The 27,418-nt window shown below is 44.4% G+C and overlaps 1 protein-coding gene across 1 annotated transcript in view; it reads left to right on the top strand.

Moving 5' to 3' along the window:
- The first annotated feature begins 2,612 nt into the window (after positions 1-2,612).
- Positions 2,613-27,418, top strand: part of ERCC4 (ERCC excision repair 4, endonuclease catalytic subunit) — a 30,902-nt gene continuing 6,096 nt past the window's right edge. Inside the window, exons 1-10 of the mRNA XM_059415290.1 lie at positions 2,613-2,848; positions 4,375-4,555; positions 9,627-9,822; positions 10,756-10,963; positions 13,890-14,070; positions 15,061-15,189; positions 16,136-16,246; positions 18,573-19,170; positions 21,393-21,485; positions 26,788-26,900. Of these exons, the coding sequence (XP_059271273.1) occupies positions 2,642-2,848; positions 4,375-4,555; positions 9,627-9,822; positions 10,756-10,963; positions 13,890-14,070; positions 15,061-15,189; positions 16,136-16,246; positions 18,573-19,170; positions 21,393-21,485; positions 26,788-26,900 (2,017 nt within the window). The 5' untranslated portion in view covers positions 2,613-2,641. The remainder of the gene's footprint in view (positions 2,849-4,374; positions 4,556-9,626; positions 9,823-10,755; positions 10,964-13,889; positions 14,071-15,060; positions 15,190-16,135; positions 16,247-18,572; positions 19,171-21,392; positions 21,486-26,787; positions 26,901-27,418) is intronic.

Genomic DNA, 27,418 nt, shown 5'->3' with positions numbered 1-27,418 from the left:
TGGTCTACTGGGGACATCTTCAAGCTCAATGTAATAGAACTAGTGAATAATTGTATATGTTTCCCATTGCTGCTGTACCTAGTTAACGTGAATTTAGTGGCTTAACATGACACCAATTCATTATCTTCCAATTTGGGGGGTTCAGAACTCCAAAGTGGGTTGGCTGGGCTGCGTGTTATTTCTGAAGCTTTTAGGGTAGAATTCATTTCCTTGCCTTTTCTGGCTTTTCTGGTTTGCATTCCTTGGCTCTTGGTCCCTCCTACACCGCTCCCACCTCTGCTTCCCCTGCCACGTCTCTCTCGGACTCTGACCCTCAGGAGGGTCATATAACAGGAGGTTATATGGACCCCTGTAATTTACACGGGGCCTCTGGATAACCCAAGATAATCTCCCTATCTTGAAATCACATCTGCAAACTCCCATTTGCCACCGAAGGTAACATATTCACTGGTCCCAGGGATTATGACACGGACATCTTTGGGGAGCCATTATTCTGCCTACCACAGCTTGGGAATGAGGTTTCAACTTCATTGTCACTTAAGCACACGCACCCTAAAGGTGTGTCACGTTCCTACTTACCTCATCCTGAGCAATATATTAACTCACTCAGTGGTCTTGCCCAAGTTATATAACCTCCCTGGAGAAATTAATACTTGTTTCCTAGGAAATGCGGCATGTAAAATATTGCAGACAAACCTTTGCATTCGACCAGCATTCGGGAATCATTACATGCTGTTTTAATCCGACAAAAGTAAGTAAAGTCCTGGTTAAGCAGTAACGGAGTAGAGAAACAGATCCGCTTGCATACTGCTGATGGGAATGTAAATTGGTGCAGGCTTTCTAGACGGCAACGTAGCACTGTGAATGTAATGAAAAGCCTTATGTTTGTTCTCTTTACCCCACTAATTATCTCTGCGGAGTGTATCTCAGGGGCATGGTTGAATTTATGTATTAAAATGTTCAGTGAAAAATTACTTATAGTGAGGGGAGGAGTGGAAACAAACTAGATGTCCACTAATAAAGGATTAGATTAATAAGTGTGGTACATCTCGTGCCAGAGCCTGCTTCTCCTTCTCCTTTTGCTGCTCCCCGTGCTGTTCTCTTTCTCTCTGTCAAATAAATTTAAAAATTAAAATCTTGGGATGCCTGGGTGGCTCAGTGGGTTAAAGCCTCTGCCTTCGACTTGGGTCATGATCTCAGGGTCTTGGGATCGAGCTCTGCATTAGGCTCTCTGCTTGGCAGGGAGCCTGCTTCCTCCTCTCTCTCTCTCTGCCTGCCTTTGTACTTGTGATCTCTGTCTGTCAAATAAATAGATAAAATCTTAAAAAAAAAAAAAAAAAGAAAGAAAGAAAGAAAGCTCATCAGCCGTGTAAAAGTGTTTTGTAGAATACTCGATACCATGTTCAGAGGTTTGTCACACGTTTAGCGACAAACTTGGAAACCTGCCCTTATTGATAGCCTCAAATCAATAAGAGAATTGTGTCGTGCGAGAGTGTACGTATAAAGAAAAAAGAAAAGATTGAAGGGATACATTTCATGATGTTACAGTGGCTATTTCTAGGTCGTGGGATCACAAGTGATTTTCATTTTTCCAGCAAGGAAGGCTGGGGTTGGGGTTGGAGAGGGCATTTCCACCCAGAACAGTGCCTCTGGTTGGGTTCTCAGGAGGTCCTGGTATAGCACAAAAACTTCCGAAGGTGTCCCTCTAGTGGAAGAAAGGAGGCGGCGGCTGCGGGGACACCTGGTGGACTCCAAGAAACAGACGGAGGGTTGGAGAGGGGAGAGGGGTGGGGGGTTGGGTTGGCCCCGTGATGGGAATTAAAGACACGTATTGCACGGGACACTGAGTATTATAGTAAACAATCAATCTTGGAACACGGCATCAAAAACGAATGACGTCCTGGATGGTGACTGACATAACATTAAAAAAAAAAAAAAAAAAAAAAGCAGAGAATTCCTCTAAAAAAAATAAAATAATTAAAAATCGAAAAATAGCTTATTGTATTCAAGACCTTTGCAGAGAAACAAGGGCCTGAACGTGGTAAACTATTCTGGTTATCCCCCCCCCAAAAAAAAATGTTAATAGGGACACAGAGGTCAGTTGCAAAAGTAAGACTCCAACCTCGCGGTAGGAAACGGGCTATTCGTTCCGGGCGCCCTGGAACGCTGACGATTAGCTTGGATTAGTTCTCCTCTCCTTGCTTTAGGGTAGCTTTGGGCGCTAGTCGTTGATCCAGGCCGCCCCACTCTCAGACCCGGGCTGGAGCGTGAGGTCTGGGGATGACACCTGTCAGCAGCTCCAGCGTCTTCTCCGGACCGAACGGTTCTTCGGCCCCATTCGGCTCCTCTTCGGCTACGTTCGGCCCGCGCTCCTCCCGGCTTCGGCGGCTCTTGGGCTGAGCTCGGCGGGCTCTCACCCTGTCGGGCTCGGCTCTCTTCGGCTTCCTTCGACCGACGCTCGTCTGGCGCTCGGCTCTCCTCGGCGGAGCTCGGCCCGCGCTCGGCTCGCGCTCGGCTCTCCTCGGCGGAGCTCGGCCTACGCTCGGCTCACGCTCGGCTCTCTTCGGCTGCGCTCGGCCCACGCCCGTCCCGGACTCGGCTCTCTCCGGCCGGGCTCGGCCGCGGCCCCGGAAGGGCGCGCATGGAGCCGGGACTGCCGGCTCGGCCGACCGCTATGGCGCCACTGCTGGAGTATGAGCGGCAGCTGGTGCTGGAACTGCTGGACGCGGACGGGCTGGTAGTGTGCGCCCGCGGGCTCGGCGCGGACCGGCTCCTGTACCACTTCCTCCGGCTGCACTGCCACCCGGCCTGCCTGGTGCTGGTGCTCAACACTCAGCCGGCGGAGGAGGTGCGGCCGGCCGCGCGGGGGAGAGGGGACCCCGAGACCGTTGGGGGCTCCTGAGCCGATGCGGGCCCTGGCGCGGGTGCGAGGCCCTGGCGCTTCTGAGGGCGAAGCCGGCCCGTGGCACCGGAGGGAGGGAGCCCTGAACGGGGGTCTCTAGGCAGAGGGAGGTCCCTGACGGGGGCTCGAGGACACGGCGGGTGGGAGGGGTCCCGAGGAGGCTGCAGGTCCCTGGCGGGGGTGCGGGAACGCTGAGGGTAGGAGGGGTCCCAAGGCCAAGGCAGGTCCCTGACACGGGGGGGGGGGGGCTTTGAATAGGGGTCAGATGCAGGTCCCCTGACGCAAGCTCGAGGACGCAGAGGGTAGGAAGGGTCCCGAGGCGGATGGAGGTCCCTGACACGTATGGGAGGGCTTTGAAGGGGGGTCCGTAAGGCAGTTGCAGGTCTCCGCCACGGGTGCATGGACACTGAGAGGGATGGAGGGGCTCTGAGAGGAGTGGGGGAGTCATTTGAGGAGCATGGGGGCGGAGGGGAGGATGGGAGGTCCCTGAAGAGGACGGGGATGTCTCCGGAAGGACACAGACACAGATACAGGGATGTGTAGGGAAAGGTACGGATCAGAGCGAGGAGGAGTCCCACAGCTGGATATCATGGGGCTTGCTGGGGTTGTAGGAGTGGGATCCGTGATGGGGAACAGAGGTTGCTCAGAGGGTAATGTGTGAGGCTGGGGAGAGCCCTGTAGGGAAGGGGTGCGCCGGAACTTGAAACTCGGTGGGGAGAGGGGCATTGGGTCAGAAGGAAAGGGAGCTGGAAGCTGAGGGTGTTGGGGATGGGTGCCTGTGGTTAAGGACTGGAGGACACTGAAGACAGCAGGCAGATACGCCTGGGCTAAGATGGGGGCTTGGTATTGGGAGGTGGCACAGCCTGGTCTGATAAGTCTGATGAGCCTCTTGCTAGAGCAGGTGGCCAGGAGGAAGAGGTCCACAGGGAAGAATGACCGCAGACTCCTTGACGGATGTGTCTAGGGATCCCCAGTACCTCCCACAGAACCTAGCACAACACAGGGTCCCCAAAGAGGAAGCAGAGGTTCCACTGAAGATATAAAGGGCCGAGGGGCCACTGACACGAAATCCCCTCTGGGGTGGATCGGGACAGAGCTAAGAGTCTAAAACACAGCCTGGGGAGAGCATTCCTTGTGATGGGCTCGCACAGTCCGCTTGCCTGCAAACCTGGCTTTGGCGGCAACTATTTTGTAACCAGCAGCAGGCTTTTAGCCGAGGGTTTAAAAGGTCTTTTTTTGTTGTTGTTAAAGCGCTAAGAACAACTCAAGTGCAAGGATTCCTTAGTGCAAACCCAAAAATAGAAATAAAAGCCTAGTTAAAGGCAGATGATTGCGGGCGATCGATGTAAAGTCGCCCCTTGGTTCGCACGTTCCTTCAGTGTATTGTCTCTCGTCTTAAATTCAAAGATCTGCAGCCTAATTAAAACCGCTCTGTATTCCACAGCCTACTAATCACCTCTGGTTTGCTTTAGGAGTACTTCATCAATCAGCTGAAGATTGAAGGCGTCGAGCACCTCCCTCGCCGCGTAACAAATGAAATCACCAGTAACAGTCGCTATGAGGTCTACACACAAGGAGGGGTCATATTTGCAACAAGTCGAATACTTGTGGTCGACTTCTTGACCGATAGAATACCTTCAGATTTAATTACCGGTAAGATTTGAAACCTTATTATTTGTATATAAATGGGCGTGTTTTTCCATCTGTCCCCTCTGCTGAACGAAACCAGGACCTCCTTGTGCACACTCCTAGATGTTTTTGCTCAACACTGTGCTTCCAGGTGTTAGCACAGTACCAGACACATTCTAGATGCTTAAAAAGTATCTGTGTCTCAGGGCACCTGGGTGGCTCTGCCTTCAGCTCAGGTCGTGATTCCAGGGTCCTGGGATCGAGCCCCACATCGGGCTCTCCGCTTGGCTGGGAGCCTGCTTCCCTTCCTCTCTCTCCGCCTCTCTGCCTACTTGTGATCTCTGTCAAATAAATTAAAGAAAAAAAAAAGTATCTGTGGCCTGCATAAGTAACTAAATTAGTGAGTAAAGTAAGAACGACTCTTCCTGGTTTCCTAAGCCCAAATCTGGTAAATATTTGGTGATTGCCTGGTATTTGCTTTTAGAACTGAATCAGACTCAAAATGTTTACAAATATTCTTTATATATTTTCTGAAATATTTGGTTTTCCCTTGAAAGAGGTTTTTTTTTTTCCCTCTATGATTTGAAATTAAACCAAGCAGTTACTTAATTATTTTGAGAAGTATGGTTTCGTTTTTGTTAGAATTAATATGGAAAAGGAATTTTTTTCATTATTATTCGTCCTTTTGGAACCCTTTTCTGGTTTTCCCCAAAGCTAACGTGAGGGCCTTACCTTGCCGCCCTCAGATTTCGCTTTGCTTCTCCCCAGTCCTAGCACTAAAGAACACCACGTTATCTTTGCCTGTTTGTTTGTCTGTCCCACTCATGAGATAAGAAGCTTCTTAAGTATAAGGGACAACTTGTTCATCCCAGGCTAAGTAACTGGTACACACATTTGTTGGACAAAAGGATGCATGAGTATGCTGTGACTTTCGGTGAACTTCTAGAAGGCAGAGAAACTGTAATATTCATAATCGTACTTCCCATTGTGTCCCGGAACCTAGAAGACCCTCAAGAAATAGTTGAATAAATATATGAACGAATGCTTTACGTGGTTCATGGTAAACTGATTGAAGATCAGCGTTGTTATAGTTTTGTAACATTTATTCTATTGTATTTTATCTTATTTTATTTTGTTTTTAAAGATTTTGTTTATTTGACAGAGGGAGACCGTGAGAACAGGAGCACAAGCAGGAGGAGTTGGGGAGGGAGAAGCAGGCTTCCCGCCAAGCAGGGAGCCCGATGCAGGGCTGGATCCCAGGACCCTGGGATCATGACCTGAGCTGAAGACAGACGCTTAATGACTGAGCCACCCAGACGCCCCTAGTTTTGTAACATTTATAATTGCCATCAGCCAGGGCCCAGGCGGTGAGGTCTGACTCACCTGGCTTTGAAGGATGATGCCACGACTTACAGGCAAGTTACTTAATTTTTATAAGCCTCGAGTTATTTTTCTTTTTCTCATTTCTTTAAATTGAGAAAATAGCACTTCCCAGAGTTATCATTAAGGATTAAGTGAGTGAAAATAAATGGCTTTAGTATTGCGCCTGGGACATACTAAACAGTGGAGAATAGCAAAAAACAAAAAGTATTGGCTTTTCATCACCAGAAATCCTGAAACATCAGAAAGTCTTTTCCTGCTTGCTGCTTTCTTCTCCGCCTGGTTTTGCATTTATTTTTTAAGTGGATAAAATGGGGAGGGAGGGCAACGCACTGGAACCACCACTAGATGTCAGTATTGCTCTGGCTTTTAGTAACCGTTCGCCCCAATTAGGCTGAGAGCAGTAATGAATCAAAGAAACATGCAGCTCATAGCTTATAGGGAGCGCCTAATTAAAAGCGCAAAATTCCATATCCATTTCTGAACATGTCCCAACCCTTAATGAAGCTGGGGCTGCTGCTGCTGCTTGGCTGAATGGAACGCCCATGAAGGCCAGAAGTGAATCCCTTCAGATTCTGCACTCTGGAGGTATTGTCCCCCAAAGGCTCCCCCTGGCACCTCCCCACGGCTCTCACACACCAAACAGCAGTCCTTGGAGCATGTCACCCTCTGGAAGGTTCTGAATGCCCCCTGCCCCAGTTTTCCCCCTGTCACTACCTATGAAAATCACCACCACACCCACGCAAGGGTCCCTGCCAAGTACAGCACCTCAGCAGTGAGAGAAGTGTGTACACAGGTACCCTGATGGTACTTTCGAAGGACAGGACAGGAGGTTTGCATTGCCAAAACGGCTCTAGCACCTCCAAATAGAACTCAGGACACACTTTCCATGACAACTTGAAAATAAAAAAAAAAGTTGCATGTTAGTTTGGTGCCCCCAGTGCAATAATTCAGTTTTAAGTTCATTCAACAAACATTAAATTTACTAAGGGTCCCTTGTTTGGCAGGAATGTGGTAGGGGCTGATGGTAGAAAGATCAGTGAGACGGTGTGGTGAGCAGTTCAGTGGAGGAGACAGATGGAAAGAGGTAATGACAGTTCAGTATGGCGCAAAGCTGTCCTGGGAGCATCAGATTGAAATGTAGATAGGCTTTTGTGAGACTGCAGTTGCCCCCAGAAATACAACCTGCTTGTGTTTTCTTTCTTCTTCTTCTTTTTTTTTTTTTTTTTTTTTAAGATTTTATTTATTTGAGGTAGGTGAAAGCCTCTGCCTTCTGCTCGGATCATGATCTCAGGGTCCTGAGATGGAGCCCCGCGTCGGGCTCTCTGCTCAGCAGGGAGCCTGCTTCCTCCTCTCTCTCTGCCTGCCTCTCTGCCTACTTGTGATCTCTGTCTGTCAAATGAATAAATAGAATCTTTAAAAAAAAATTTTTTTATGTATTTGAGAGAGAGAGAGAGAACGAGTAGGGGCAGAGGAAGAGGGAGAAGCAGACTCATCACTGAGCAGGGTGCCCGATCCAGGACTCGATCCCAGGACCCCACGATCATGACCTGAGTTGAAGGCGGATGCTTAACCACCTGAGCCACCCATGCACGCCTGCTTATGTTTTCCTGTTGCTGGTTTTTAAAATGGTGGTATGGGTCGGGGAGTGGGGAGGAGTCTACAGGTGCTGTCACTTAGGAAAAACCGTCAGACACCACCCTCCCCCCCGCCGCCGGTTTGGAACCTTTAGTCTCCCATTGCTTGTTGGATAACTTTGATCAACTTGTTGCCCTCTCCTGGTCTCATAGTTATACGTATCTCATAGAAGTCTCGTGAGTATTAAATGAAAACAATCCACTAGAGTACCTAACCCCTGCACCTGGGATGGAATAGTTCCATTCCTCCATTTCCTCCAAAACCCATTTTCTGGGTTTTCTAAAGAATGACAGTCTTTTCTTACTCTTTTTAAAGATTTTATTTATTTATTTGACAGAGAGATCACAAGTAGGCAGAGAGGCAGGCAGAGAGAAGGGGGTAAGCAGGCTCCATGCTGAGCAGAGAGCCCGATGCGGAGCTCGAACCCAGGATCCTGAGATCATGGCCTGAGCCGAAGGCAGAGGCTTAACCCACTGAGCCACCCAGACACCCCAAAAATGACAGTCTTGGAGCACTGCATTTCCTTAAATTGAGGTTCATCTTTCCTTTAGAAGTTTCCTTTCATTACTTTAACCTTATGGGATATTTCAATCTAGGCCAGCAAGCATAATCTAGGAAAGTACTTGGAAAGCCCAACGACTAGGCCCAGGATCCTTGCTCAGTAGTAAATTTGTTACATGTACATATTGTAGTTATTGAAAATCCTTTCTCTACAGATTCCTAAATAACACTGTTAATTTCTACTATACCTGAAAAACCATTTGCTTAGCTAGAATACATTCTAGCTCCATCCACGTCAATCCAGAATTTGAACACTGAAACAGGAGCATCTTAATTGGGCTCACTGAACTAGCAGAAGAAGGGGTCACAATCACTGTCAGTGTTATTTCCCAGACCCGAGGAGTGATGTGAATTGGTACAAAAATAAGCACATTTATGACAAATTTATATATCAGTTAATGGCTTGTTGTAGGTCTAGGAGACTGAGAATCATCACGAATAATTGAGTTTTTGATTCAGAAATGATGTCTGTGCACTCTCATGTCATCTGTGTTCCTCATTTATCACTAACCAAACCACATCAAAGTGGCATATGTACGTATAATATTGTATGGTTTTATTATATTCACATATGAAAGATTATCTGGTCCAGTTTTCTTGTTTTATAAAGAAATGCAGTAATTGTCCTTGTTTTTGTTATCTTAGAGGTGTCAGTCACGCTACCCCGAAACACAGGTATAGTAAATACATTCATTAATGGTTTTTATTTTATCTTATTTATTGATTTTTAAAGATTTTATTTGACAGAGAGATCACAAGTAGGCAGAGAGGCAGGCAGAGAGAGAGAGGGAAGCAGTCTCCCTGCCAAGCAGAAAGCCCAATGCGGGCCTCGATCCCAGGACCCTGGGATCATGACCTGAGCCGAAGACAGAGGCTTTAACCCACTGAGCCATCCAGGCGCCCCAACGGTTTTTATTTTAATGGACTAATTTACCTCTCAGTTGAATATACTCCCATTCCAAAGTGGAATTACTCTTCTAGGTGATGCAGATGTTGCCCAGACTTCTGAATCACTGCTCTTTTACGTAGGCCACATCTGGTTCACCCATAAAAGGAGAGTCAGGGAGCCACCAAGCTCTCAGAAATTCTCCCACCAGGCCAGACACCCCCACGCCAAGGCCTTTGCTCTTACTGCCCCCGCAGCCTGGAGCTCTCTTGGTGCACGTGGTGGCGGGACCCACTCCTCATTTCCATCTAGCCTTGGCTGCCCCCCAGCGGCCCCCAGACATTCTCCCGCTAATCCTCCTCCTCTGGTTCATTTCTTCCCCCGCTAGCACTTATCACTCTATAACCTAAGCACTCCACGTGTTTGTCCTGTGTGTCGTAAGGACCCCGAGGACAGGGATTTACGTCTGTGTGCCCACTGCTGCGTCCCCCCCACCAAAACCAGTGCCTGCCCGTGCCCGAGCAGGGACGCAGGAGACATGCGGTGAATGAGCGAATGGAGACGAGCAGGAGGCTCCATGACCGTTGGTTCCATGACCGCTCCGCCCTCTCGACTGTGGTCTCCTCGCAGGTATCTTGGTGTACAGAGCTCACAGGATAATCGAGTCTTGTCAAGAAGCATTCATCTTGCGCCTGTTCCGCCAGAAAAACAAGCGTGGCTTTATCAAGGCCTTCACAGACAACGCTGTCGCCTTCGATACTGGTTTTTGCCACGTGGAAAGAGTGATGAGGAATCTCTTCGTAGGGAAGCTCTACCTGTGGCCAAGGTAAACAGCGCCACGCCACAACTGGCCGTAAATGACCTGCGCACTTTAACGTGACGTAAAGGGTACTGTCATTGACCTGATACCTGATTGCCAGGTTCGTAACCAGGGCATCAAGGAGAAGCGGTGGTCGCCGTCCCCGTGGCTCTTTTACAAGGAGACAGAGGTTTGCTGGTTATTTTCCTGGTAGCCCATCACATCTGTCCAAGGGCGGCCCCTTGTGCTCCTTCTTGCTCCCCGAGACCCCCAGGAAATCTAGAGGTTCACAGGTACAACAGCTTTAGCTGAACCGTAGATTTGTTGGCTAAGATCCCCACTTCACTTTGAAAATTACCCATCGGGGAATAGAACGGAAAGATTCTGGAAGAATTGATGCCAATGTCTAGGAAAAACCCTAAGGTGGTGGTGTTCCGACATCGTACGCCTATGCTAATAGGTATTTTGGTTTTACTATATGGCATTTAAGAACATTTGCCATGGTGTTTTACCTTTCTTGATTGTACCTTCTTGAAGGGATTGGCATACTTTTTCTGCGAAGGGCCAGGTGATAACTATTTGGGGCTTTGCAGGCCACGTGACCTGTCACAATGACCCAGCTCTGCTGATACAGCAGCAAAGCAGCCCTAGACAGTCCATAAACAGTGGGCATGACTGCGTTCCAGTAGAACTTGTTTGAAAACCAGGAGCTGGGTTCGGCCCAGACAAAAGTCCTGCTGACCACCCCCCGTTATTTGAATAATAATATCCATTCTTTGAGGTTGAAAGTATTCCTGAAGGCATTGCCATCTTGCTTTCTATTTTGTGTCTTAATTCCATTTACAAAAAACAGAAAGAAAGAGGAAAAAAAAAAAAGATCTATGAGAGTATTAAACCCAAACCAGAAATACACAGCTCTTGAAACTTGAGAAAATCTTTGAAAACTATTTGTCTCTGTAGGTTCCACGTAGCAGTAAACTCGTTTTTAGAACAGCACAAACCTGAAGTTGTAGAAATTCACGTTTCCATGACGCCCACCATGCTCGCCATTCAGACTGCCATACTGGACATTTTAAACGCGTGTCTGAAGGAACTCAAATGCCATAACCCGTCTCTTGAAGTGGAAGATTTGTCTCTAGAAAATGCTATCGGAAAACCCTTTGACAAGGTACTCCGTTTCTTTTCCTCTTAAGCACCGTTTGTGATGTTGTAGTTTTAAAGAATCCCAAGTTATTTTTGTGATTGCAGTGTCCTTAGTAGGAATTTGCTGTTATTTTAGAATTAATTTGGAGCTGATTCAAGGGTAGCTTCTTTGGTTTTCTGGAAAGCAGCAATTTGTAGTAAAATACATGGGCCAACGTTAAAAGCAGAACCCTGATTTTTGCAGTTATGCAGTGATTATCGTATTTTAAATATAATTTAGAAAGGGATATGTAACCTTTTTTGCTCTGCAATGACCGCATTTGGATATCTACAGGTAGAAGAGTTTTACATAAGAATGCTCCATGATTTATGATCTTTTGTTTGGAATAAAAATAGTTGGGATGAATTTTCATTACTGAGGAATGTGAACCTTGCTCTCTTAAAATTACATTTTGAATTGAGAAAATGGTAAGATTAAGTAAGACCTTAGTTCAAAGACCTTCTATTCTAACTGACTTGGGGGGACTGGGGGATTGTTTGGAGAGAGAGAGAGCGTGTCCACCTGCGTTTGGAGGGGGAACGACACAGGAAGAGAGAGAGCAAATCTCAAGCACACTTGATGCTGAGCCTGAAGCCCAATGCGGGACTCGATCTCACAACCCTGAGGTCATGACCTGAGCTGAAATCAAGAGTCGGAAGCTTAACCAACTGAGCCACCCAGGTGCCCCTCTAACTGATTTTTTTTTTAAATCATAGATGAATTAATACAGTTATATAAATGTCAAAGATTGAACTGTAGATCCAGAAAATGCTGACTTTTAAAAAATTCTGGGCAGCATTTTTTCTTTTTTCATATTTTGGTGGAACAAATTCCTATCTTTTAAACTCTGAATCAGTCTCTCACTGGAAATAATATAGTGATTATTAAGCAGGAAAAATTGAACTCCTCACATCTCTAATTCTTCCAATAAATCATTTTACTGTGAAATAACGATACACGAAACTAATTTCATGTGTTCTGTTCCTGTGTTCTTAAAGAAAAACCATCAAAAACAAACCTTCATGTCCTTTTAATAGAATGTATATGTTCTTAGAAAAAAAACCAAAATATAACCTGATATTTTTCTACTAAGTTTCTGCTTACCATTCCCTGTCTAGTAAAGGTCAAAGTAATATTTAGGATATTCTTTTAGCCACCAAATGTAAATGCAGACATAACTTTGCATCTTGTTAGAAAATTTAACTTTGGGGGGCACCTGGGTGGCTCAGTCATTAAGTGTGTGCCTTCGGCTCAGGTCTTGATCCCAGGGTCCTGGGATCGAGCCCCTCATCAGGCTCCCTGCTCAGTGGGAAACCTGCTTCCCCCTCTCCCACTCCCCCTGCTTCTGTTCCCTCCCTCGCTGTGTCTCTCTCTGTCAAAAAAGTACATAAAATCTTTTAAAAAAAAAAAAAAAGAAAGAAAAGAAACCCCATAGCTTAAAAAAAAAAAAAAAAAGAAAGAAAGAAAATTTAACTTTTGTAGATGATTTTACCCAGCAGGTATGCAGTTATATGTTCCATTTGGTCTAGGACAGTTATAGCATCTACCTGTTCTCCTGGAATAATGATTAATAATATAATTTCATTTTCACAAGAGTCCCATTTTGGACAATAAATTATACAGCCATCCAAATATTACTCCTGCTGAGTATTAATTTTGTTAGATAAGATGCTGCAGAGTAATACAGCGTCTGTAGCTTCTATAGCATGCAATAAGTATTGTCCTTTTTAGTTACAAAATCAGTTTGTGAAGGAGTGTGTGTATGTGTGTGTACACACACATATATAGCTGTGGGTTTGTAGATATTTCTATAGTCTATACAAAAATCTATTCTGTACCTTGGCAACTTTTTAAAAAAGATTTATTTACACTATTTGAGAGAGAGAGAGAGAGAAAGCAGGGGAAGGAGCAGTGGTGGGGGAGAGAATCTCCAGCAGAGTCTGCACTGAGCACAGAGCCCAATGCAGGGCTTGATCTCATCACCCTGAGATCATGACCTGAGCCAAAACCAAGATTGGGATATTTAACTGACTGAGCCACCCAGGCGCCCCTATTTTGGGGGGTCTTAAAAAAATTCATGTTTAGTCCACTGTTAATTTAACAAGTATTTTCCCATCCATGAATCACATTAAAAAAAAAAAAAAAAGAAGAAGAAGTAAATCTTTTACACCACCAAATAAGGCACATTGTTATTTAATTTGGTACGTGTACTTTCCCTGGTATATGCCTTCCGTTCCCTTTCCAACTGGATGCCACATTTTTATCTCTCTAGGATAGGGTCCCAGCCAAGCTTGGCAGAAATCGATAGGTTTAAGCAACACACTTTGACCCTTCATAAAAACAAATGACTGGGGGCACCTGGGTGGCTCAGTGGGTTAAGCCTCTGCCTTCGGCTCAAATCATGATCTCAGGGTCCTGGATTGAACCCCTCATTGGGCTGGCTCTCTGCTCAGCCGGGAGCCTGCTTCTTCCTCTCTCTGCCTGCTGCTCTGCCTACTTGTGATATCTCTTTCTCTCTCTCTGTCAAATAAATAAATAAATAAAAAGATTTAAAAAAACAAACAAATGACTGGTTATCTGATGCTTATCAGGCCTATTCTTCTAAAAAGGTGCGTATGAATAACCATGAATTGACTCTCTGATCACAAAGATTCTATGAATAAGACACTCTGCTTTATCTTTGAAAATTTAAACACTGTAATTAGAATCTTATGAACTGAAATTTTCTATCCACTTTCTTGGGAGATGCTGTTGGGAGTTTATTTGTGTGTATGATAAAATAGAACATAAAATTTACCATCCTAAGCGTCTTTAGGTATATGGGGATAATATTCATTGAAAGTATAATTGGTATTAATAATAGCTATATGGAACATATTTTTAGGAATACTACATTTTATTCTTGTTTTAGACAATACGCCATTATCTGGATCCTTTGTGGCACCAGCTTGGAGCCAAGACTAAGTCCCTGGTTCAGGACTTGAAGATATTACGAACTTTGCTGCAGTATCTCTCTCAGTATGATTGTATCACGTTCCTTAACCTTCTGGAATCTCTGAGAGCCACAGAAAAGGCTTTTGGTCAGAATTCAGGTGGGAGATAAAAATACTGATATTATGGGAGCTGATTTGAATAAAGTGTTGGATTTTGTTGAGGAATCAGATGTAGGGAGTGCTATATTCAACTACGTGGTATACTGAGATTTCAAATTACGTTTTATGTTCATAGTGCAAGGATGTAGGTTTTATTGATAGCTAATGTTTCCGCCTACTTAACTTCTGTTCTGTATAATAATAAATATTCATATCCATTCCAGGCGATTTTATTTCTAGAAAAGACTCTGTATATTACAGGCAGTACCCAACTTAGAAATAGGTTGTGTTCTGGAAGTTTTGTTGTTAAGAACTTCAAATTTCATTTTCTCCAAAGAATTAGCAGGGGGGTTTAGGGTTTCATCAGCCAGACTGCTGAAGACTGAAGAGATTTGCAGGAAAACATACATATACAACTGGCCGCCATCTTGTTTTTCTACCAACCACATCTGCCTCAGTTATTTTGTCCTCTGTCACTGTTTGACTAGACCACCGATTTTCAAGTAGTCCATGGGCCCCTGAGGCCAAGATTTAATACAATTAATAATTGTTACCTCTTCGTCAGGGACATTCTTAAGTAATAAACTACAAATGCGTAGCAATGAAGAATACATTGACTGCTAGTCCGCTTTGGTTCCCGTGCCTTGAGTACACTCGGGCACCAGCACTATTACTCAGCAATGCTTTTGCATCATCATTGAGAATGTCAACACAGTGGGGAAAAAATTAAACAATGAGTCAGTATTCTTATGAGAATAGATTTGATGTCCAGACCCCCTGAAAACATCCCAGCGACCCCCAGAGATCAGTAGGCCACACTTTGAAAACCACTGGTCTAACCAAGCAGTGATGGAGGCCACAGTAAGGGAGAAGGTGTGGTTCAGACGAGAACAAGATGGCAGACAGTTGTCCTTATAGGGCATGTGACCATCAGAGACTTTAGAATTCATCCTAAATTGAAGACTTTTTTTTTTTAACGTTTCGTATTAGGTTGGCTGTTTCTTGACTCCAGCACCTCAATGTTTGTAAATGCCCGAGCAAGGGTTTACCATCTTCCAGATGCCAAAATGAACAAAAAAGGCAAAATGTCTGAAAAAACAGAGATTAAAGAAGAACAAGGTATCTTATAGGCTTAATCTTTAACTGTGTCCTCTATTGAAATATTTGGTGTGGAAATTCTTATGAAGTCAGTGTATTAATCTTAAATATCTTTCAGCCATGTGAAAGACCTGTGCCCATATGTTAAATATATGTTATATGCAATGTATGTGAAAAGTATCCAGCACAGCAAGTCTTAGAATCCATTGTCAGGGGATTCCAAGTAACAAGTGCCAAGCATCCGTGAAGAGTATTCTCACCACTACATAAGAGCTACAGATTGATTTTCTTTTTTAAACTTCAGAGTAATAACTACTTTTGGCACCTTAAAGTCTTAACAGAATGTTTAACATTCCTTTTAGCTTTAAAAAAAAATAAATATACTAGAATGTGGCAAGTATGGATTTTATTCCAACCCTTATCTAGTAGATATAATAAATATCATTGGTTTTTTTTTAAAGGCATTGGATAGGGTTGATGCTGACATTCTATATCATTCAAAGGTCTAGTTCAGAAGTTAACCGTGTTAGTGATGTGTCTGAGTACTCCCAGAAACATTTGATTGCTGTCTACTTGTATCCCATCTTCAGGATCATGACTGTCATGGGGATTTTAGAAATAATAAATACCATGACTGTACTGATTCTTTCCTGTTAAGTAGCCTCTTGTATCTGGCATCACTGTTGCCGACAACACAGAATCTTCTCTAATTCGTGACCGTGCATGTAACTTGCTCTCAGGGCACTGTGAGGCCTCTATCAACATTGGTCTGGAGTGTGTTTCATTTAGACCTTAATAAATAGATCTTTTTCAAGAAAGAAGATTGTATCTGGCCCTCCGGAAAGAGGCTCAAAGGAAGGGGCTTTTGGAAGGATACCCGTGTCATCTATTGTTTTGAAAGGCTATGAAATGTTTTATGGATAAATGTTATCACGTAGAATGAGGTTGAACTTTTATTTCTATACAGAAACAAAAAAGGAACTGGTCCTAGAAAGCAACCCCAAGTGGGAAGCATTAACCGAAGTACTGAAAGAAATTGAGGCAGAGAATAAGGAGAGCGAAGCCCTTGGTGGTCCAGGTAGGAGGAAAGAGATGGTGACATTTGCTTTCAACATGGAGCAAATGAGTCTTCTTTGTTAGCTCTTTAAAAATAACTTATTATGGGGGCGCCTGGGTGGCTCAGTGGGTTAAGCCTCTGCCTCTGGCTCGGGTCATGATCTCAGGGTCCTGGGATCGAGCCCCATATCGGGCTCTCTGCTCAGCAGGGAGCTGGGAGCCTGCTTCCCCCCTCTCTCTCTGCCTGCCCCTCCGCCTACTTGTGATGATCTCTCTGTCAAATAAATAAATAAAATTTAAAAAAAAAACCTACTATGATTTTATTTATAAAATGTAAAAAAACGAATGCCAAAGGAACACTGAAATCCTAGTGGCAGCCTTGTTTTCTGTTTGTTTGATGTGATTTTCTCCAGGTTGAATCCTTGCATATTCATGATGGCGGGTTTTTTTGCTGGTTTTCTTCTCAGGACTTCTATTTAAAGAGGCAGTTAATCTCCACGTACACGTTCACCAGGCTTTCAATCTGGAATCCCCAAGGAGAAAGCTAATGGGCTTGCTTTATTCTCAGCAAGCATATTTCCAAAAAGTCTTAACTGTTCTATGGAGCAGCATTGACTAGGCCCTCCGCCCCCCACCAAAAAATTCCAGATTTCAGGGCTGCTGTCTTCAAACATGAATATACTAGTAGATTAGCACATGAGACAAAGCTGAACTACATTTAAAAAAATAAAACCTGTTATAAAATAAAACTAGATTTAAAAAAAAATCCATTGAGAATTTGAACTCCTATATATCAGCACAGACAAGTGCATGACTCTTATCTGAATAAATGTGCTGGTGGATGTTATCCCAGAACCTGCAGTACTATGATTAAAGACCCAAAATCCTGCATGCTCACTTAGGAAAATTGCTAAGTATGAAGAAAAAAAGAAAATGGGAACAAAGTGATGTCTGGGAGTCACATGGGCATATTTGGTTCCAGGGTTTCTTCTGTGTATTTTCTGCCTCACACTGTTTAAGGTCATAGTGCAGATATAATTTCTGGGTATATAATTAGCGAGTCAAATGGTAACGTTCTTGAGATGTATCACCACATTTGACTTGTACAAAGTTTTTATGAATTTTCATTTCCTTTAGCAGCATAGAAGTTCATCTCTTTCGTTTTTTTTAGATTAATTTGCTTATTAGAGAGGTAGAGCAGGGTGAGGGAGGAGGAGGGGGCCACAAATCTCAAGTAGACTGCATGCTGTGTGCGGAGGCCCACGTGAGGTCCAGTCCCACGACCCCGAGACCGTGACCCAAGCCGACATCCAGAGTGTGTCACAACCAGCTGGACCACCCAGGCACCCCAGAGCTCATCTCCCTTTCAGCTAGCACACAATGACTGGAGATTCTCTCTATGTTCATGTTTATGTATACCTATATATGTGTAATGGTTTTATCAATTTGATTCGGAGAAAAATGTCCTCATTTGAAATTTGGTGCTAGGTAAGCTCACTGTTTTCTTAAATGTTTTTCCTCTTTTGTCTGTTTTTTTTTCCTTTGCCAATTGAGATTATGTTCACAATTTGTATTGGCTTTTTATATATTAAAGACACCGTCACTTATGATGGCTGTTTTGGAAATTTGGTTTTTTGTCTTTGCTTTCTTTTTTTTTTTTTAAGATTTTATTTATTATTTGGACAGAGAGAGACACGGTAAGAGAGGGAACACAAGCAGGGGTAGTGGGAGAGGGAGAAGCAGGCTTCCCACTGAGCAGGGAGCCTGATGTGGGGCTCGATCCCAGGACTCTGGGATCATGACCTGAGCCGAAGGCAGATGCTGAAGGACTGAGCCACCCAGGCACCCCCTCGTCTTTAGCTTTCTTAATGCACAGTTGTTTAGATTATAGATATCAGTCTTCTTTGAGATGTCTTTCATTGCTTTTAAGCAGAGAAACTCATCTCCATCCAGAGAGGTGGAGAATAGTCACCTTTTTTATGATTTAATATTTCACATTGGACTCTGTAATCCATTTGGAATTTATTTTGGTATATCAAATCCTCTGGAAAATTATTAATTAAAAAGAGCTTCTGTAAAGCCTCCATTATATCAGGGTACGCTTTCATAAGACTAAATGTTTCTGGCTTCAACTTTACTCAAAAGATTTAACTAATCCTTTCAGAGAGGGAAAGCATTTGATAAGCATCTGAGACCCTTTTAAGCAAATTGTGAATGTTGTATCCTACCGCCAAGGGGTAAGATGTGTTTTCTTTGTGGGGAGGGAGGGAGGAGGCGAGGGGCCAGCCAGGGAGGGAACAGGGGGACACGTGAGGTCATAGTAACATAACACTGTTGCGTAATTTTAGGTCAAGTACTCATTTGTGCAAGCGACGACCGCACGTGTTCCCAGCTGAGAGAGTACATCACTATCGGAGCAGAGGCCTTCTTGCTGAGGCTGTACAGGAAAACCTTCGAGAAGGATAGCAAAGCCGAAGAAGTGTGGATGAAATTTCGACGTGAGGACAGCCCGAAGAGAATGGCAAAATCGAACAAAAGGCCTAAAGACCCCCAAAACAAACAGAGGGCTGCCACCAAAGAAAGGACTCTCAAAAAGAAAAAGCGAAGGTTAACCTTAACTCAGATGATGGGAAAGTCTGACGAACCGGAAGAGGAAGGGGATGTCAAGGAAGGCGGGCCTAGGGACACAGGCAGTAGCCCAGAGAGCTCCTTAGAAGAAATTAAGCACGAGGAATTTGACTTGAACTTGTCCTCTGACGCCGCATATGGACTCCTGAAAGACCCGCTCACCATCCTGCATCCGCTCCTGGGCTGTAGTGACCCCTACGCTCTGACAAGGGTGCTCCATGAAGTGGAGCCAAGATACGTGGTTCTGTACGACGCCGAGCTCACGTTCGTTCGCCAGCTCGAGATTTACAGGGCGAGCAGGCCTGGGAAGCCTCTGAGGCAAGTTCTAAAGGATATGAGCCGTTTCTTCTCTCTCTCTCTCTTTTTTTTTTTGTATATACATACCTATATATGTATACGCATACACACACACAGTTGACACATAGTAAATTAGTTTCAGGCTTAACAACATCGTGATTCAACCATTCTGTATGCTACCGAATGCTTACCATGACAAGCGTATTACAATATTTTTGGTCACGTTCCCTATGTCATTCTTTTCATCCCCCTACCCCTCTTTGACAACCATCGTCGTGTTTTCTGTTTGAGTCTGTTTTCTCTCTTATTGTTGTTTATTTATTTATTTATTTATTTTTTTTTTTTAAGATACCACATATAAGTGAAATCATATGGTATTTGTCAATCTCTGTCTGGCTTATCTCACTTAGCATACTACCCTCTCGGTCCACCCATGTCGCCGTGAATGGCAAGATTTCATTCTTTTTTATGGCTCAGTAATACCCTATTGTACTGCTTCTTCTAAAGGTTTCAGTTTCATGGTTTGTTAGGCTTTACCACAGATGGCCTACCAGTTACACGTGGATTTTCTTTAACATTCTGTTGTGACGTAGGTCATAACCATTTATGAATCCTTCTCGCTTCCTGGTCAACCTGGGAAGTTGGCATAGGAAGGATGTCAGATGTAGTAAAACAACGAATCTAGGAAACTGTCTGTGTTCAGGTTACTTGCTGCTCTGTTGTTCAGTACTGTTTCCTTTCCGCATTGGTCCTAGCTCATGGGGTGCTGCATCTGACCAAGTCTGGGAAATGTATACTATCCTAACTTGTACCAAAAAGTACTGTAACTTTGACTCAGCTAAATGGCTTTGATCTTCTAAAATGTCATCCTTATAAATTTCAAGAAGTGACTTTAAATTACATTCACATAAAACGCAAGTATTTGGGGGAATTATTGTACTAAGTTTTCTTGAGTTTCAAGAAATAGCAGATAAAAAATCTACAGAAATATCAGATGAGAAAATGATGCCTCTCAAAGAATATAGTGTTCTGGGCCTCCAATTATCTGAGGGAAATAAACAGCAAAATTAATATCCTGAACTCAGGCTGAACCAAAAGCGGAGCCAAAAGAAACCTTGCTAGCAGCTTAACTAAGGCACCCTTTCCAGAACAGAGATGAACAGAGCAGGTAGGTCAGAAATAACACAGGATGAAGAGATTAGATGAAGCTGGTCAAAGAATTATAGGCAATTATAGGTAAATTTTTCAGACTTTGCTACTGATCAGCTTTGTAGATAGCTTGTGTGCTCCCAAGTTCTTGGTTGCCTAAGAATGGAACAGTGTGATATTTGGAAACAAAATGGCGGAGTCGGAAGAGACCCAAGAGTTCAACTCCTCCCTCCGTCGGTGGGAAACTGAGGCCCAGTAATAACGAATGACTTGCCCTTGACCACATAACACTTGTGGGGAAGAGCTGGGGGTCTCTGGACTCATTGTCCAATGGTTGTTTTTTTTTTTCTCAGTCCATACTTCAAAGAAATATAACCTAGGAGCATGAAGTCCAGAAGAAAAGTCAAAGGCTAAAAAAGGAAAGACCTCTGATAGAAGGTGAGGAAGAGGGAGAGAAGAAGTGCTCAAGTCAGCCTCTGAGCAACAAATAAGCTAGAAAAGCAGTCCTCCCTAAGAGAAAATAATATATCAAATTATTTTCTCGAGCCTGATAGCATCCGTGTGTCTTCTGCGTCTGTGTTTATATAACACGTGCCATGACTTGATTCTGTGAAGACATTGGATAAAACAGAGCTGAGGAAAAAGATAAAGGTCATATAGATTTCATTTGTTTATTTCTCACTAACGTGAACTTTCACAAGCTGCGTTTTATAACCGCTCTCCAACTCTGCAAATGATTGTTTGGCAGAGGTGTAAAGAAAAAATTGAAAAAAGAGAAGCCGCTGAGATTTTGTGTTTTCTGATTTGTTTATAGTTATGAGGCAAGAATTATTCTATCCCTCTCTTTATATTTCAGTGTTTACCTAAACTCTGTTCCTCCTTTCGGTGCAGGGGAAAAATGTGGTAATGAGACTTTCACCAGGTGGGGTTTAGGCAGCTTAATTTTAGGTACGTGATTAATGGAGCCTTTTATTCTTGGTCAAATATTTATTATTTGAGCAGTTTGGATTGCTGATTTCCAATGCTCTGCTCTTCCTTTCAGGGATTAAAAATTATGTTTTTACAGCCTAAGAGAGTTCTGTTTTAACTGGCAGGGTCTACTTTCTGATATATGGAGGTTCAACCGAGGAACAGCGCTATCTCACTGCCTTGCGGAAAGAAAAAGAAGCTTTTGAGAAACTCATAAGGTAATAGATAGAGGCCCTTCAGGATCTAGAGGGTCCTCTGGATGGGGGCATATACGGCTGCCCTGGGGAGGCATGGAGGGGGCATGAGGTTGGGAGCATCGCCTCCAGATACACCTGTGGTCTGATTCATCCCAGGGTATATGCACGTTTCTTGTCTCCTCCCTCTCTCTTCCACCTCCAGTCGCCCCTCGATGATTTAACAAGGTACTGGAAACATGGCGAGAGCTGCTTCTCTGCTTGCAAAGACGTGTGACATAAAACACCAAAAATACACCTCCACCACTGCTTTTCTGAGAAATATGTCCTTAGATCTCCCCCGCCCCACCCCCCCACACGAGCTTTCTCCCTTCCATTGAAATGATGATTTATTTTCTCCTGGTAAAATTTCCATTGTCTGTGGGTGGGCGACCGCCTTCCCATTTGCTGGGAAATGCTTTTACAACACAGGCAGTTCAGATCATCAGCAGTAGAATCACTCTGGGAAGATATTTTTTTGAAGGTGTGATGTTGATCTAAACGTACGTGTACTGTTTCTAGGATGAGTGTCTGGTAAGGTTCCCAATCTGAATAGAAATTGCTTTCCAGTGTGACATCAGGAAGATGTTCTAAGTGACATGGGCACGGACTAGACGGCCACCTTTTACCCACCGCAGGAATTTGAGAAATCTGAGAACCTTGCACCAGGGCTGTTGTCAAGGAGGTGGCAGCTTGGTGAGGGAAGATGGGTCACATGGTCTGTAAGGGGCCTCAGAAGCCAGGGCAGGGGCAAGACGGGCAACCTTGAGCTGAGCCATAGAATAGACTAGACCAGAGGAGATCATGGCTTGGACTGACCAATCTTCCAAGCCACAGACCTTGGTAGAGCATCAGTGGCAGTGAGAGGGCAGAAATCATTTTTAGCGGCTGTCAGCATGCTAGGGCTCTACACGGAATTACAAAATGGACAACCTTCCTCCAGCCCTGACGGTGGGCTCTCAGCAACCACCTAAAATATCCCCGAAGCCTGGTTCAGCCAGGGCATGCATTCCCGAGTGCCTCCTGAGTCAGGGCCACTGGGTCTCTGCGGAGGGCTCAGCACAGTATATGACCAGACCCCTGAGTACCTCTGAGTACCACAGGCTTGGGCCATGGATTCTTCTAGCTTCCGGTCAGTCCTTTCAGCCTCTGAAAATGCTTTCTGTTAACCTGCTCTGTGGGCTGGTTTATATGGTATATGTGTGTTTACATGGGATTTTCTTTTTTGTTGTTGTTGTTTTTTAAGATTTTGTTGATTTATTAGCATGAGCAGAGGGGAAGGGCAGAGGGAGAGGGGAAAGCAGATGCTTAACCAACAGTTTAAAATACATAAGATGTTTCAGAAAATGTGATAACCAACCAGGCTAAACAGCTGGCCTCTCCTTGTCCAAAGCTTTTAGTGCTTCTCTATCTGCGAGACCCTCACTGCCCCAAGTCTCAAAACAGTCAGAGGTGTCCTGGGCGTCTGTGAGGTGCCATGCCCTGTGTCAGTAAGGAGATGCTGTGGTCACAGTGGTGCTGGAGGTCCCTCCCTCCTCGAGCTCATCCTCTAGTGGAGAAGATGAACATTAGGCGGTGAAGAGTATTACGCGAACTAGACGTGTTCAGAGTCTGGCTGCAAAGCTAAAGAACAGGTGCACTAGCGCAGGTCCGACCTTGCCCGGGGGAGAACCCAGGTGCCTTCCTGGAAGAAGCGGTAGGTGTGCAATGCATCAATAGTGTGCATTCAGTGCTGCCCTGACAGGGCGGGAAGGGGCTTCTGTGTGCGAAGGCTCCTGGGTCCCAGAGGCCCTGCTGAGGATTCAGAACGTGCCTGTCAAGGCAGTAAGACAGCATCGAAGCATCCTCAGTATGAAGTCTGTTTTTAGAGGCTCTCGCTGGCCTCCAGTGAAGGACTAGATGGAGCAGGGAAACGAGGCAGTGGTAGCCAAGATTAGGTTGACAGGGAGAAGGGAACAGGCTGAAGAGAGATGTAGCAGATGGAATCAAAGAATTGGTACCGGGGCGCCTGGGTGGCTCAGTTGTTAAGTGTCTGCCTTCGGCTCAGGTCATGATCCCGGGGTCCTGGGATCAAGTCCCACATCCAGCTCCCTGCTCAGCAGGGAGTCTGCTTCTCCCTCTCCCTCTGCCTGCAGCTCCCCCTACTAGTGCTCTCTCTCTTTGTCAAATAAATAAATAAAATCTTAAAAAAAAAAAAAAATCAGTGCTAGAGGGTGTGGGTCAGTACCGCCTAACCAGCCGTTTCTCCTTTACAAAACCTCCTCTGCCCAAGGTTTCACGGGTTAACCATCCCCAAGTTAATAGATGACCACATAGAGCTTCAGATTTTAATGTACTTTTATCTCTGGCTTGGCTTAATTCCCCAGCTGTCAGTGGTGACCGTCTACTTATTATAAGGTAGATCTTCCCATATTACACAGCAATCAGATAGTTTCACCATTCAGAATCTTCAGATATTTACTTTCCCAGGAAAGGTGGGGAACTTGAGAAGTGTTTGTTTCAAAAAGGAAAATATCTGTGAGGTGCAATGCTGAAAGAGCGTTTGCACCAAGCCCGTACTTAGAAATTTGACGTGAGAATAAGACGAGGTGCTTTTGCCAGGACCTCCACGGGTGATGTCATCACCAAAAAAGCAGCGCTACTATTGAAAATGCCCCAAAAGGAATGAAGAGAGAGAGAAATGAAACTCCTAAGTATCAATAATAAAATGCTCCCTAGGTAGATAAATTGGCAGTAACATTCTGAGTATACATAGCTTTAGAGAGGTCACTGCTTTTCAAAGGCAGGGGTAAGGTTCTTTGGAATTTTAGTTAGAAACATGCTCGGCAGGGCACCTGTCTGGCTCTGTTGGTGAAGCACATGACTCTTGATCTCGGGGATGTGAGTTCAAGCCCCTTGTTGGGTGTAGAGATTCCTTAAGAAATAAAAAATAAAGAAAAAGGTGATCCTAAAATCAGTTAGCATGAGGGCCAGAACCCATTCCTTTTAAAGGCAGACTTCTAGTTCAGCGCCTCCTTCCTATATTACCATGTTGTACAATCAATTCAGATATCATTCAAGATACTGAAGCAAAAATCAGAAACCTCTGTACTATAGATTCAGTAGAAATAAGCATCTGCATTGATAATTATCATTTTGTGTGTCTGTCACACGGAGCGACTTGGGTAATTACGCTAAATGTCGAAAGCAAAGAGCTGAATATTTATTATGATGGCAAGTTTCTGTTACATTAGTTTGAGTTACCAGTTTGGGAGACTTACTGTGTTCTCCACAATCCAGGCTTCATTTCAGGAATTTAGTATTTCCCACTTTCAATTTGCAGTTAAGTTATAACATTTCACGGTAGATCAGCTGCTTTTACATAACAATATTAATTGAAACCGTTGTGGAATCATCCGAAAGCAAATCTTTTTCAGCATTGTCATGGATAATTAGGGAATAAGGTTACCACGTTATTTAAAAAGTACAGTTTTAATAACAGCTAACATTTTATAATGCCTATTATGTGCCAGGCACTGTCCTGAGTACCTTCCACAGCAGGTAATCCTAACATGCCTCTTTTGAGGTAGGTTTTATTATTATGCCCATTTTACAGATGAAATTGAGGCACAGAGCCATTAAACTGCTTGTCCAAGGCTCATGGCCCGTCAGTGGTTTCAGAACCACAGACTAGAGATTCATACTCTAACCCACTAGGCTGTACAGCCACTCAACAGACTACAAATTAATCAGAAAATTGGGATGTCCCCATGTGTGATATGTAGCTTAGCCAGTAAAGTAAGTGGAAACAGAGAAAAAGGATCCCCAATATTAATCCCAAATGTCAAAGAAAAAGAAATGAAGGAGCAATAATTTTTCAATAGCTTGCCCTTTGTCCTCAACTTGAGTCTACTAGATGTCACAGAGCAGTAGCAATTGGCTTTCAGGGCCACGGCCATTGCAAAGACTATTCCAGCAGGCCACACTTGACACTGGTACTGAGAATCATGAGGGAAAGACCTGGAACTGTGCCTGCCCCCCTTGCATGAACTGTTTACAAAATGCTGGGCTAATAATAACTTTGTGTTTGTATATTGTTTCAAGGAGTATAGAATTTAAAGTGGTGATTTCTGTTCCCCAGTGGTATCTTGGATTGGTACCCTGTTCTAAAACATCATTTATCCAGAGTTGTTGGAAATTCGGTCTCTCCAATTTTATTTCCTTTCACTGGAAAATCTTTGCTGTTTTAGCCCTTCCTGAAATGATTAGTGAGTACTAAGGACCCATTTCCCTTCTGCTTCACGGTACCCCGGGCTCTGTTCCTGCCGTTGGTCGGTCCTACCTTTGTTTTGTGCCTGCTCGTGCTCCCCCAACTCCGTTTCCTGCCCTGTGAGGGGAGAGAGCCAGCCTCACTCCTAGACCGCTGACTGGTTCATGGATTGATGGTAACATACTTCTGGGTTTGAAATATAAGACCGTGGCAAGCCTGGCCTCCGCTCTTTGGTTCTCAAGCATATCGTCAGGACTGATGTAGTCCCTGATGACGAATCTGAGTTACCGTTGTGTGGTCCTGTCAGCCTACCCAGTGTGAGCTGCGAGCTTCCTAGAAGGCAGGAATTACCGCATAACCATATGTCGATCAGAGCACCCAACGCAGCAGGTGGGAACACTCCAGAAGGGTTTTTACAACGAATGCAGGAGCAAGGGAATTCATGCTGCTGTATTGCCTAACCGGAGATGTTGATTTGTTTGTTTGTTTGTTTGTTTAAATCTCTGTTGGGAAATTTGTATGACTGGATTTTCCCTTTAAAATTAAAACCGTTTCTCGGGGCCTCCCACCTGGAGTTGTTTTAAATCGAAGTTCCATCACCTGCCCTGTGATTTTCTTGATCATTGATTTCTAACCATCCCTATCTGTGATTTACTCTGAAAGTATTGGAATGTAAATGATTTAAATTATTCTTAATGCTCAATAACACGTTAACATGTTTTTATAAAAAGCCCCATTCTCTTGGTGGCATTTTTTTACCCGCTCATTTCATGTCCCAAAGTGCTTAAAGGACACAGAGCATGGAAAACGAACAGCAGCTCTTTCGCTCTGGAAGATGGTCGTAGCACCCGACCACGGACTTCTCTCTGCTTCCTTTACCGGTCGCTCATCTGTGTAGTTTTATTGTACTTATTTATCTAACATATTTCTCATCTTGACACTCCTGTGGCCATGTTCTAAGTTACCATCTATAAAAGATTAAAATCTAGAAATTTTGAAATTTCCTTCAAAAAAGGTTGAAACTCTTTTCCGCCCCAGGGAGAAGGCCAGCATGGTGGTCCCTGAAGGGAGGGAAGGGAGGGACGAAGCAAATCTGGACCTGGTAAGAGGCCCCGCGGCTGCAGGCGCTGCCGTGGACACCCGTAAAGCAGGTGAGTCCCGCCCTGGGCCATGCGCTCCGGCGCCCGCCATGGAGGCTGTCGGGGTTCTAGAGCTTTCCCGCAGAAGCGTGCTTTTTCTCAACGACCTTGTAAAAAAATGGGTGCCGGCTCCCATACCCAGGGTCAGCACTGCCTTTCCCTAACCACGTGTCCCTCCCAGAGCTGTAGAATAAAGGGGTTGTGTTGTAGGCACCCCAGCCTCAAAACCAGTCACATTCCGGCATTGCTCGTAAACATGGTTGGCTGGATGAGACGCAGGACGTACTTTTGCAGAGAAACTTTGATAAGCGCCCATTAGGTTCTTATTTTGTTTTTTTTGTTTTTTTTTTTTTAAAGATTTTATTTATTTATTTGGCAGAGAGAGATCACAAGTAGGCAGAGAGGCAGGCAGAGAAAGAGAAGGAAGCAGGGTCCCTTCTGAGCAGAGAGCCCGATGCGGGACCCGATCCCAGGACCCTGAGATCATGACCTGAGCCGAAGGCAGCGGCTTAATCCACTGAGCCACCCAG

This window comes from Mustela nigripes, chromosome 11 (genome assembly GCF_022355385.1).
Source record: "Mustela nigripes isolate SB6536 chromosome 11, MUSNIG.SB6536, whole genome shotgun sequence".
NCBI lineage: Eukaryota > Metazoa > Chordata > Mammalia > Carnivora > Mustelidae > Mustela > Mustela nigripes.
The sequence above is the reverse complement of the archived record's forward strand: the minus strand, read 5'-3'. Positions and strand labels throughout refer to the sequence as shown.